At 37.1% G+C, this 13,239-nt stretch overlaps 2 protein-coding genes across 2 annotated transcripts in view; both read right to left on the reverse strand.

Moving 5' to 3' along the window:
- The window catches only part of cdc27 (cell division cycle 27), a 364,243-nt gene that overhangs the window by 144,278 nt on the left and 206,726 nt on the right, over window positions 1-13,239 (reverse strand). The window lies entirely within an intron of this gene.
- The window catches only part of crhr1 (corticotropin releasing hormone receptor 1), a 148,832-nt gene that overhangs the window by 24,844 nt on the left and 110,749 nt on the right, over window positions 1-13,239 (reverse strand). The window contains exon 7 of the mRNA XM_059553061.1: window positions 1,827-1,947. Within this exon, the coding sequence (XP_059409044.1) occupies window positions 1,827-1,947 (121 nt within the window). The remainder of the gene's footprint in view (window positions 1-1,826; window positions 1,948-13,239) is intronic.

Consider the following 13,239-nt stretch of genomic DNA (forward strand, 5'->3'; position numbering starts at 1 on the left):
ACATAATGCAAAGCTCAACCTCGTTAAGCAAAGAGGATTGAGTCAAGATGGTCTTTGTATAAACCAAGAGGCAACCGGGTTCACGTGCTTGAACTCTAATTGAAACGATTCAAAACAAGTGCATCAATGACATGGCGTATTTACACAATTTCCTTCACATTTAAACAGCCTCTGGCTTTCCATTCTGTCCAAGAATGCTCATTTTATTTCATCTAGACAGGTTGACGGAAGGCATTTGTCCACAAATCTTTTTATATCACTTTAAAACGTCTCAAAGCTTTCTTTGAATGAAAACTAGGAGAATTAGGCCACTGCTGTCTGCACAAAGACCTGGAGGAATGCTTAATAACCACTTCTGCCTTGAAACCCATTGTAACTTTTTGCTTCCTTTTTTTTAAGTTTCTCACTAGGAGGGTTCAGAGGTAGAACAAATGTGTTGCCTTGGAAAATCTTAGCATGAAGAGCCAATTAAGTCAGTCCTCGCATAAAATACAGATAAACAGGTACAAATTTTGCTTAGCACATACAAAAGATAAGTATCAAGGACAAACATGGCGCAATCAAACTATGTGCATTATAAAGTATGAGGCTGAATTTCGATGTAAATGGTAAAGCCTCTTGGGACTGATATTGACGTGGCAGTATATGAATTAATTGCTCGGCTCAGTTGACTAAGGAAGCACAGAAATGTGGAGGGTAATTCATTCTTGGGGAAGCATAGCGAATGGTGACTCAGGGGCCGAAGTGTTTGCATTCCCATCCAAAACACCCACCAACACACATCTAGTGCCAACAACACCATACACTTGAGACTAGATAGATTTCCATGTCTGTTAGACAGCAGAAACAGAGACCCAGGTGTCAGGGGCAGGTTTTGAATGCAATTAAATGAATAGTTCACCCAAAAATGAAGATTTGCTGACAATTTACCCTCAGACCATCCAAGAGGTAGATGAGTTTGTTTTATTCATTACAGATTTGGAGAAATTTAGCATTACATCACTTATGTCCAATTTAACCACTTAAGTGAATGGGTGCTATCAGAATGAGAGTCCAAAAAGCTGATAAAAACATCACAATAATCCACCAGTCAACATACTGTAAAGTTAAAAGATACAAATCCATAATTAGGGAGTTTTAATTTTAAACCTTTGCTTCTGGCTAAAACACCAGTTTAAAACCCATAACGCTGTGTGAATCTGTTTTTCAGATCTGTGCATATTTCTCTACTGTTTCAGACGAGATTACTTTTTTACTGGAGAAAGCATGATTATGTTTTGTTGACTTCTATTTTAGTTGGAAGCAGGAGTTTTAAGTTAAAAAAGCAATAAGTAGCCTAATGGGTTTGTTTCTTACAAACATGCCGCTTCTTACTCCAAATGACGTTAATTAATGGACTGGACTTGTGTTGTTTACTTGTGGATTATTATGAAGTTTTAATCAGCCATCATTTTGATGGCACCCATTCACTGCAGAGGAACCATTAGTGAGCAAGTGATGTAATGCAAAATTTCTCCAAATCTGATCAGATTAAGGAAACAAACTTGGAAGGCCTAAGGGTGAGTACATTTTCAGCAAATTTTCATTTCGAGTGAACTATTCCTTTAATAAACTTGTGTTTGTCTGCATGTGTGCCAACAGAATGAGAGAATAACAGTAGGGTGAAGAGAGAGAAATAGCGAGAACGAACAATGGATGGAACAAAAATGTGGGAGTGCACGTGTTGTAAGAAATAACAATGGATTACGTGTGCACTGCTTGTGTATTTTGAAAAGAAAAGTAATAGGAGAAGGAGAGAATATTCGTCTGCGTGTGTGTTTACTCACCACATTGCTTTCATGCACCTCTGGGTTCATAGTGAGCTGCACCACGAACCAGGTGGCATTTCGCAGGATAAATGCTGTAATCAGGTTCCAGTGGATGATATTTCTCAGACACCGGATACTCCTGAGAATAGAGGGAAGGGAAGATGGAGGAGGCAAAAGATGGAAGGAAAGAAAGAGTTAAGATGTTAGATGAAATACACTCCTCGTATCAAGGCTTTTTGTTGTCTTTTTCAAAGGGTGTGAATGCATTCACAGCATGACTTCATGTTGTTTTATTGGTAGATCCATTGTGCTGTTGAGTTTTCTCAGCGTGCGGTCCCATCAGAGCACATTATGTTTATCTTTAAATGGCTCACCAACTGCGTGAAGCAGTTGCATCTTCAAGTACACACATTTCATATTCAGAACTCATATGATAATACACACAGGGATAATACTGATTAAAAATGTATTCAAATTAATCAGAGTATATGCCCTTTAAAAAAAACAAAACAAAGGGACAGTTCACAAAAAATAAATAAATAAATAGAATAGAATTATAATAATCTATGATCATTTAATCACTCTCATGTCATCTATGTGATTTTCTATATTTTGTGGAGCACAAAAGAAGATATTTTGAAGAATCTTGCAACCAGACTTTTTTTTTTTATCTTTTTTTAATATTTTTTTTTTTTTTTTATGTTCCACAGATAAAAGAAAACAGCCACAGGTTTATGAACTGTTTTTCTTGAGTAAACTATCCTTTCAACAACCACCTCTTTGACAGTGAAAGTGTGCTGTTTTCCCATCATCATTCTTTTGCTTGATTCATATCCGTTAGAATTTTGGAGTCAGGGAGAGAAGCAATGAAAAATGGTTTGGTACTTCAAACGATAATAAACATGGTGCCTAACAGGCTTTCATTGTGTGTTTTATACTGTTGAAAATGTCACCAGTGCCTCAAGAGAAATATTTGGATCGGGCTGCCGCTTCGAAAAGCTACATTCCAACTTTTCAGGATTTTACAACAGGTTTCCTGGTTCTGAAAGGCTTAAGAAGAAGCTGCTCCAATATCAGTCGGAATAATGTTGATCTGAAGCAGGTCAAGAAGTTGAGGGCAAACTCAATGCACTTTGAGTGAACTTGGCTTTCAGACTGACCTTCTAGTTTTGTGTCATCAAGCGATGAAAGGTTTTGCCCTAACAGCTGTACATAAACACAGTCAGAAAGGCTATTTACTGCACAATATTCCTTGTCTTTATGTTGTATATTCTCTTGTGTTCTAGTATATAAAACACCATCAAGATGCATTTCTCTGCAAGCTTCTATTTTCACCAACACATCTGCTTAAAACTTTTATAACTGGCTGTTTTGTTTTACTGCTGCCTTGCGACTGAGTGAGAATTTGTTAGTGAATGACCTTTGTTTGGCCTCAGGGCTGTTTATATGTGACATCTATCAGGGAGTCATGCTGCTATTTTTTTTTTTTAAATGGGACTTCAATGCCAGTCCAGGCTCAACATTGCAACACTGGCAAGATAAAATAATAAAACAAGAAAAACAAACAAACATGTTTCAATAGTTAAGGGTAAGATGTGTTAACTTTTGATTAGCATGCAAGAAGACTATGGTTTAAAACATTTTCACAAATAAATTTATCATAATTTGACAGTCAGTGATCCTCATGAATTTTTATTCTTTAACAGTGTGTTGTAAATGACTTTCTTTTTCTGCTTCTCTCTCTCTTGTTCTCATAAGTTATGGCATAAATAATGGCAGTGCGACTCAAAGGTCAATTTGCCTGTGATATCAGCTTCAGGCTGGAGTCGGTATTTACGACTGACCAAAGACCAACAGTGACCTCCAGATCAAAGCAGTCATTATGGATAAGCAGCAGAACTACCCAGGTCAGAAAAATAAAAGAATAACTTACAGTACAGAAGCATGAGTAAACTCTTAGGGAAGTTTCTCAGTGCCACAAGCAAACACCAACAGGGTCAAAAACCAACAGAACTGATTTAGCAGCCATAAATGAGAAGAAAGCACAATTGAAGAACTCTATTTTGAGGAATGTAAATACTTCAGTCTCACTGCAGAGGACAGACGGGTAGGCACAGTCATCTCTATAATGATCCCATGAGACACATTTATAGATCTTAAGGAAAATGGGCTGATGCATGCATGCATGTTTAAGGTTGAGTTATGCCATATGAAATGCACCCTAAAACATTTTATTTTGCATCTGCTTCTCTGTAAATGTCAGAGGGATACTCCACCCCAAAATGAAAATATTTACATTAATTACTTACACCCATGTCATTCCAAACCCATAAAAGCTTTGTTCATCTTCATAACACAATTTAAGATATTTTGGATGAAAACCGTCAGTAGTTCAACCGTAACGTTATGAAGCGACAAGAATACTTTTTGTAAAACAAAAAATAACGACTTTATTCAACAATTCCTTTGTCAACGGTCTCCTCGGTGTCTCTTCATATCACCGTATGCTGCGTATGCTTTTCTGTGTCAGCTGCGCACAAGGACACGCTGTTTCTAAGCATATGTATGCTTTTGATTTGAAAGAAAACAGCGCATCCTTGTGATGGGGCTAACACAGAAGAGCATACACAGCGTACGGTGATATGAAGAGACACAGACAAAGGAATTGTTGAATAAAGTCGTTATTTTTGTTTTCTTCATGTACAAAAAGTATTCTCGTCACTTCATAATGTTACGGTTGAACTACTGATGGAAGATGGACTATTTTGATGATGTCTTTCATACTTTTCTGGAGCTTGACAAGTTACTTGGCAGTCTATGGGACAGTCACAAGCCTCCCGGTTTTCATCCAAAATATCTTAAATTGTGTTCCGAAGACAAATAATGCTTTAACAGGTTTGGAACGACATGGGGGTAATTGATTGATGACAAAATTTTAATTTGGGGTGGAGTATCCCTTTAACCTGTTAAGGGTTATTAAGCAATGATGATTTTACATCACTTATTTAACCCAGTTTCTCATATTTTATTGATTAGTTTAAGTTCCACTGGCTGCTGGACAGGAACATAATGTTGTCATGCATGTTTATGCCAATAAAAACTGATTAATATACATCCTTCAGTCTCTCTATGCACCCTTGACCTCTTTTCCAGTTAACTCTAACAGCTCAAAAAACAAAAACAAAAACAAACGTAAAAAAGAGAGATAGAAAAAAGATAGAGGTTTTGTGGATTTGACCTTAAGCAATAAAATGTGCCAAACAATTACATTTCCTGTCAATGAAACAGGATCATATGCTGTCATAGATTTAGATTTCTAAAAAAAAAAAAAAAAACACTAACATTCTTGAATGCATTTATTTTCATAAATGTTTATGAAACATTTCATTTCATTTTCATTTCACGTTCATTTTCAATTTCATTTCACGTTCACCTCTGATCCACACACATATTATCAAACACAGATCCCATAAACACACAGTTAGCAGTTTCCTCAGTTGTGCATTTATGTGTCATCTCAGCAGGAAGCTGCTAGTCTGGGGAAATTCATTTACTGCAAGGGATGCAAGGAAACAAATTATGACATTGCTCAGCACCAAAGCCTTTGTCTCTCTGCCTGTGCATCTCATTAGCAGATCAAAACTAAAGAGAAAACAACATCAGCATGAGAAACAGAAACATTTTTAAACATTTCCGAACAAAAAGTCAAAACAAGAACATTAGCTTTTAAATATGCTTTAGTTTTGCAGTTATATGCTTAAATTATTGCCAGCCCAGTCAGAATCTGCACGTTTCTTGCAAGTTATTCACCTTTTCCAATGCTGAGTTTGAGGGGAAATCTGCAGAATTTATTTCAAATATAGTAAACAGAGCTGCGATAACCAACATTTTATTCTTAACTAAAAGCATCAAAAAATTAGAACAGATAGAATGACTGACATAGATAAAAGGACAGAATGGTGGATGGACAGATCTTTCAAAATCATAAAAAATAGGTAGTGCACCACTAGGATTGTTTAATTTTTATTTATTTTTTTCTCCAGAAATGGAAATGCTAATGGACATTTTTCTCTAGGTGTAACACACCTCCTTGAGATACAAACAGCCATTCAGCTGTAATGGTAACATATCAAAGAGATGAGATGTCTTGAAAGTGACATCAGAGTGGCTCCATTAGAGCTCTAGAATAAAGACAAAAAGTATCAGTCAATGCTTTTTGTAAAAGCTTCTCTCACACAGATATGGAGTCACTATTCTTTACCCAAACCAGATCCTTTACCCGAGACGAAACCGCATTTCTCAGCTGGAAGCTCCACCTCAGCTAATCATTTTGACTGTTTGTCAGATTGTACAGCAAGATCAAGGTACCGAAACCACATTTTGTTTGAGAATGGATATAAATAAACTCCCGCCTATCAAAATTATCTGCGATAAACACGATGGGGAGAAAGCCATCTGACATCTGCAGGATAGATGGATGGATTGTGAAAATGATGATGCAATTTTCCTGGTGACAGATGGGAAGGCGCGCCGTCTTCTGAATGGTAATCGCCAGCTTCAGAGATTTATGAAGAAGAGATGAGATGAAACTTGACGTTTAAACTCAAGTCATCACTGATGTTTATGAATGGCGCCTCTGGTTTATAATTGCATATTAAAGGTTATCTGACTAAGCGCTAAATCTGCTGTCAAGCTTTCTCTTTTCGTATCTTTTTCATCCAATTTGATCATTAATATTACAATTACAGCTGTCAATTTAACACGTTCATCTAGTACAACTAATTATAAAAGAATAATAATAATAATAAATAAAGAATCTACAAAGCAAAATCCATTATACCAGATTTATAATGGGGGAAAATGGATTATGTTAAATTTTATGGAAAGAAAATGAATCACAAATTGGCTTTATTTGCAAAATTATTTGAGTATCTAATGCTTTACTCCCGTCACAATGTTTTATTATTAATTATTATTATGTCTGTAGTATCTTAATTCAGGGACTGTTTCTAAACAAATATTGAACTGTGACTGATTTAAGCAATAAAATAGCATATTGTGTGATTAATTCATTATTTTGTTATTAACTGAAAGCCCCTTGGTCTATTATAATATGTAAACAGGCAATCAAAATTATCTGTGCATGCTATTCAAAAACATATATCATATCTACTGAAAGCACTGTGTTTCAGAGGTTTTTGCCACAAATTTGTATTTGATTTAATTTATCTCCTCAGTTAATTGATTGCAATATCTAGTGTGATGGATGTATGTAGACAAACAATGGGAGCGGGTGAGGATGACTTTTATCTTGAAGAAGGATGGCTGTGAGGCCAGTGTTGTCCTTGGGAAGACACAAGCTCTGGGCATTTAGCAGCAGAGTATCTGCCGCTTTTGCGGTTCCCTGACCTCGTTCACACAACACTCTGAGCAGCTGCTTCTGACATTACTTTCTCATTAGTTACGGATGGTACACCCACAAATCTTCACACACAAACTGTACACACACACACATACACACACAATCAAACTGGCAGTGTAAATACACTATGCTGGCAAGGCTTTGTGGTTAAATGTGGCTGCATGCAGATGTGGCTGTACTTTCTGTTAATTAAGTCATGTTAACATAGTGCATTGTTAAAGATTTTTCTAACATTTCCCACACAATGCCAACTAACAAATTTGTCTTTTACTGCATAACTCTCATTAATTTAACCCCCTGCAGTTTTCAGTTACTTTATTTCACTTTCAAAAGGAGACCTGATTAATGTTTTGCGAGTTTACAACATGTATGTATATTTTAAAATATTGTTGTTAAATGGAAAAAAAGCATGCCAGGAGGGAGCCCTGGAGTATAAAAGGTTGAGAACCCCTGCCCTAAAGCTCAACAATTTTTTCAATAAGTGACTCTTACCTCCCAAAGAACTCCTCCAGTGGAAGTACACATGGATGTCCACTGTGGCTCTACTGGAGTGCGCTGTGATTGACCCTTTTCCCCATCCCCCTGAGCCCCAAATGAGCCTTTAAATCCCTGTGAGCCACACAAGAAAAGGCCACATACTCGATACCGATCCAGCCCACATCATCTGGACTCTATGTGATAGCATGTTTGTGTGCGACACATTAAGCATGTGCAAATACATAAATGATTCATCATTAAAAAACAAGCACCGGAAAATCCATTCCGGATCTATGAAGAAAAACAGCGTTATAACAGATGAAGGAATCTGTTCCTTCTGGATCGATGAGCACAAGCAAACAAAGATGATGAGGTTTGAGAAGTAAGATTAGAAAAAATGACCTCAGCTAATAGATGAGGGCTTCTGCTTCCCATTCAGAAACAATTTCCTAGATAAATAAGGTGCACACAAACACACACACACTCTCCCTAAGCCATAGTGGGTTTTATACTCTACAAACAGTACTTTCTATCACCCTAAACCTAAACCTACCCCTTACAGGAAGCTATTTCAGATTTTCAGTACACTCCATTCTGTATGATTTATAAACTTGTTTCCTCATGGGGACCTAAAAAATTTCCCCACAATATTTACTTGTATTACTATTCTTGTGGGGAGATTTGATTCACTATGCTTCATTAAAATAAACAGCCAATGGTGTAAAACTGGGCCACTGCTGCCTCCGTTTAACTCAAAGGGTTACAAACTGTACATGACAGTATGGATCAGGGGCACAAGCCTTCTCCAATTACCACCCAAGCAGTTAATCAGAGCACTATTTTTGCCATGACAGCCCGCAGATGATAAAATGCAGAATAATTACCCTTTTTTCTTAGTCTCTTTATAACATCTGTCAATGCCTTCACACTTTTAGTACTATTACTATTATTGGTTGTCAGAAGTAAAGTTGAATTGACTGAGCAAATGAGCATGAGGACATTTATGTTGATTCATATTTCAGACATGAATGGCAGGCTGTAGAATTCTTTTAAGCGGCTATAGATGCCATAACGCCTCTCTCGTCATTTTAATTGGCCGATGTTTGACTTATTAGATATAAAAAAATATGTCCATTATGCACCCCTCACACAAAAAAATGTCCATTTATAAAAAACCTTTATCACTCAGTTTTAAAATTACAGGCTAATGTAATCAGATTTAAGGGAAATAATTTAATAATTTGATTAATAAGCATTAGCTCCATTGAAAGCAGCCCAACCCTTAAAAATACAATTTCAGCCTATAATACCTCAACTTGGGAGGCCTGGACATCTCAAACTGCTCGATCCACACACAGGGCACAACTCGTGTTGCCAACCATCACCGTAGTATCTGAGGGTGGGGGTCAGGGAGGCGCTCTCTGTGCTGACAGGCTGGCAGTGCTGGTGACAAGTGACCATAAGTTCTCCCCAGTGGAAACCTGGGAGTGTGCCTGCTGCAGCACTCATGAAACAAACTATTAATACAGGACTAATCCTATTCATGCCGCATAATAATGAATGAAATTAAATCTCTACTGCAATAGGTGTTATGAACAGCAATATGATCTATAATGCAGTTTAATAAATATAATGTTAATTTTCAATACTTTTAAATAACAGACAGAGTTATGATAACTAAATGTATATACATATATACAAAATATTGATTTGAGCTTCATTAAGAAAGGTCCTTTTTTTAATAAATTACATATCCAGAGTTTTTTATTACAGTATTGTAACTAGTGTGACCATCTGTCCAGTTTTATGTCCACCTACTGTGCAGGCTTGAGTCAGGTGCTCATTTGTCCTCCTTTTAATATCATCAATATTTGATACTTTATCTGATTTTAGATAATAATAACAATGATTATATATTATACATATATTATTGAATGTTTTTGTTCTATTCCACCAAAAGAAATAGTTAAAAACAAAGTGGCGGCAGAATTATTGTGTCTCTGACTAACAGTGGTGTTTTGTTCTTAAATGATTCAGCTGTTTTGATTGACTGTATTGTTTGAAAGAATCAACGATTCACTCATTTAAGCCCCGTTTACACTAGTGCATTTTCGTTTTAAAATGCATAACTTTCGCTACGGTTACGTCTATCGTTTACACTTCTCTGGCGTTTTCAACCCTCGAAAACTGAGAAAACGCTGCAGACCCTGTTTTAGTTTGAAAACTCTGGGGTTGCGTTTCAGTGTAAACAAACCAAAATTAAGACTTTTGAAAATTATGGCGTGGCTGCCCACATTCGCTCTGCGTATCCTTGACAACCGTGTAAACAATAACATCATGCGCATTGTTGTACCCATGTATAGATAGTTTCATCGTGCGCACACGCCTGGCCCTAAGTTAACTTCCGGTCTGTGTTGTGTATATTGGTCTGGCTGCGGTGCCTTCTACAAATGCAGTTAAAGTTAAGGTGTTGAGTAGACTGAAGTTGGGCTCAGGTGGTTGTGCTGTGGGATGTGTTTCCCATACATTTATTTATTTTTGGAGACTCGCCACTGAAAGATTATTTGTTTTTAATTAACTTTGGTTGAATGTATTTGCTATCAACTGTATGCAACTGTACTTTGTTCACAATAGTGTGAAACAACTGGCACATATAAACAGCCTCTTAGGTCAACATCAGGTCAATGAATGGGCTCTCCATGGGAGAGATCCTTTCAATTCATCAAAAGGTTACACTATCATTAGCTCTCCATGTGGTGTTATTGTATTGTTTGTAGCACATTTGTTAACAGGTATAAAGGTCTGTTCTCACAGACAGTACTTTGGGTTAAGACTGTTTGAAGGATGACATGCTAACATCACTGCTGAAGAACTGCTACACTGCTACCTTCAATAAATTCTTCTCCCCACAAGAACTTTGGTCAAGCTTACTTATTTTATGTATTAGAGAAATCTAGTACATTGGCGAGCCACCCAAACTACTGCTCAGTCAAATACAGCAAAATCTAACACCATGATTTTTAAACTGAACGATTTTCAAAAAGGCTTCGTTGAATAAACATGAGTAACGTTACGTACTGCAGGTTTAATAATAATACTTCCTTACATTTATGTTTAAATATCAAAACGAGGCCCGGGGGTTTTTATATCACTATTTCTGAAGGAAGACTAGCATGTTATATGCCTGATAACGCAGCGTTTGTGAGCGTAGCTCTGCTTTGTTTACAGCTGTTACTGGGGAAACCTCTATTTCTCACGCTTTATGCATCTCCTGCTCGGAAAAAAAATGTATTTGCATTTTCATTAAGTCCACCTGATTTACACAGCAAACATATTTTTTTTTTGTTATCAAAAAAATTATCTACTCTAGAGGGACTTGGCTGTTGTTATTGATTCTATTTGGAAGTCTACCGGAAGTTAAGTTAGGTCCACAAAAGCGCGCATGCGCAGTAACTTTTGTTTATGTTGTTGCCGTTGAAACCGTCTATAGGTAGTAGATTCCCTATTCGATCGCTCTAAGCACAGACGCATCCGCAATCTAAATAAAAGGGAATCTACCTATTCATAACAATTTCTATAACTGCATGAATGGTCACGTGACATGCGTTTTAGGTTGTGTATACTCATTACTCATAGAATTTCTTTATTCCGTTGACTTCAATTTATTTCTAAATGCTATGTTAGTGAATGGCTACCAGCAACTGTTAGGTTACCCACATTCTTCAAAATATCTTCTTCTGTGCTCCGTGGAAGAAAGAAGCTCATACAGATTTGGAACCAGATGAACATAAATTAAGTTAGAATTTAAATTTTGGGGTGAACTATCTTTTTCGTGGATGAATCTTTTAAGTTTAATATTATTTTTCACTTTTTATCCTGGCTTCACTGAATCCTGCAAAGTGTGCTCCTTTCTGTTGTTTTAGCAATTGCCACCCTAATTGTAAATTTGCAAATGACATTCTCCTCCTCCTCAAAAGAGTACTTAAGTGCAAAAATCAATCGTAAACACTTGAATCACTTGAATCTCCACTCATACAATTTGTATGCTTTTTAAGCAACTCTTCCTTTCAGTCTCTTCTGAGTCTCTGCATGGGTCTCGCAGTCTTCCGGTGCCTGCACACGACTGAATGTGTTTTGGTTATTAGCATTCCCACTGCCTGCACTAATAGGAGTCCGTTATCACAGCTGTCTATTCAAGTCCTCCCCCTCATCACTCACTTCCCATTGATCCACTGCACCAAGCCTTTTCGGCTTAAGATGTGTCCTTTCAAGAATAATCGCCCGCTTAGAGTCGGGCTCCACAATCACAATCCTCTGCAGCTAATGTTGAGAGGGGTCACAGGCAAAAAGCACTGAGTAATGCAATTTTAGGCCATAAACATCGAACCAAAATCGTAAACTGCAGGGAGCTAAAGCAGGCCGTTCTCTCTGCAGGAGGTCGGCGCTAACAAGCTGCGGCTGCTTTGCGCAGCGCCTGCGGCACCAGAGGAACGAGCCTCCTAGAGCGTCCTTCAGCACAAATGGTGTGCAGATGTACTGGTAACGTTTCGTGCTGGGGCCCAGTAAGAGTGACCTGTCTGTCCACTCGCAGAGTATAGCGGGGGTGCTGGCGAAGTGCCATTGCCTCATACAGCGGCCATGTGCTCCGAGGTCTGCTGACTCTATCACCCTGCTGACCCTCATTGCGTAAGCATGGACGGAAATAGAAGAGCAGAGGTCCTCCTCATCTAGTACTGCTTAAAGGAAGAACAAGTTTACTTCTGACTGTTTCGAGAGTGACTACATAAAGACAAGGCACTTTTCAGAGGTTAACAGATGGTTATCATATCTCTAAAGCACTATTTAGATGGAAGTAGTTTTATGTAGTAGTTTTATATATACTTTATACATACACTACTTTTCAAAAGTTTGGGGTTGGTAGTCTTACTACTATTAACTAAAACTAAAAAAATAAAAAAAACTTAAGATCAGTTATACGTCATTTTTTTAAAAACATAAATTACATCAATGATGCTAAAATAACACTGAAATATTTTTTTTTAAAGAAGTCTTATGCAGACCCAGACTGAATTTATGCAAGTACCTTATTCAGGCATTTTAAGCAGCTATTACTCCATTGTCACATGATCCTTAATAAATGCTGATTTGGTACTCAAAAAATATTTCTTATTATCGATGTTGAAAACAGTTGTGCAGCTTAATATTTTGTGTGGAAACCATTACTTACTTTTTTTTAATTTCTTTTGGGAGGAGAACTATTTTTTTAGGATTCTTTGAATAGAAAGTATAAAATAACAATGGGAAATAGAAATCTATTGTGTCTTGACTGTAACTTTCAAACAAAATAATGTGAAATTAAATATATATGCAACGAAGAATATATAGAAACAGTGTTCAGATGGGAAGTTAGCAGTACTACCAACTGATATTTTACTTAGAAAGTTGGCGAAACAGTCCATAAAGAAGGCTCACTGGGCAAAACATCAACACATTTCGCTCACAGTAGTTGACAAAGGTCAAAACAAATGAGGT

Source organism: Carassius carassius, chromosome 1 (genome assembly GCF_963082965.1).
Source record: "Carassius carassius chromosome 1, fCarCar2.1, whole genome shotgun sequence".
Lineage (NCBI taxonomy): Eukaryota > Metazoa > Chordata > Actinopteri > Cypriniformes > Cyprinidae > Carassius > Carassius carassius.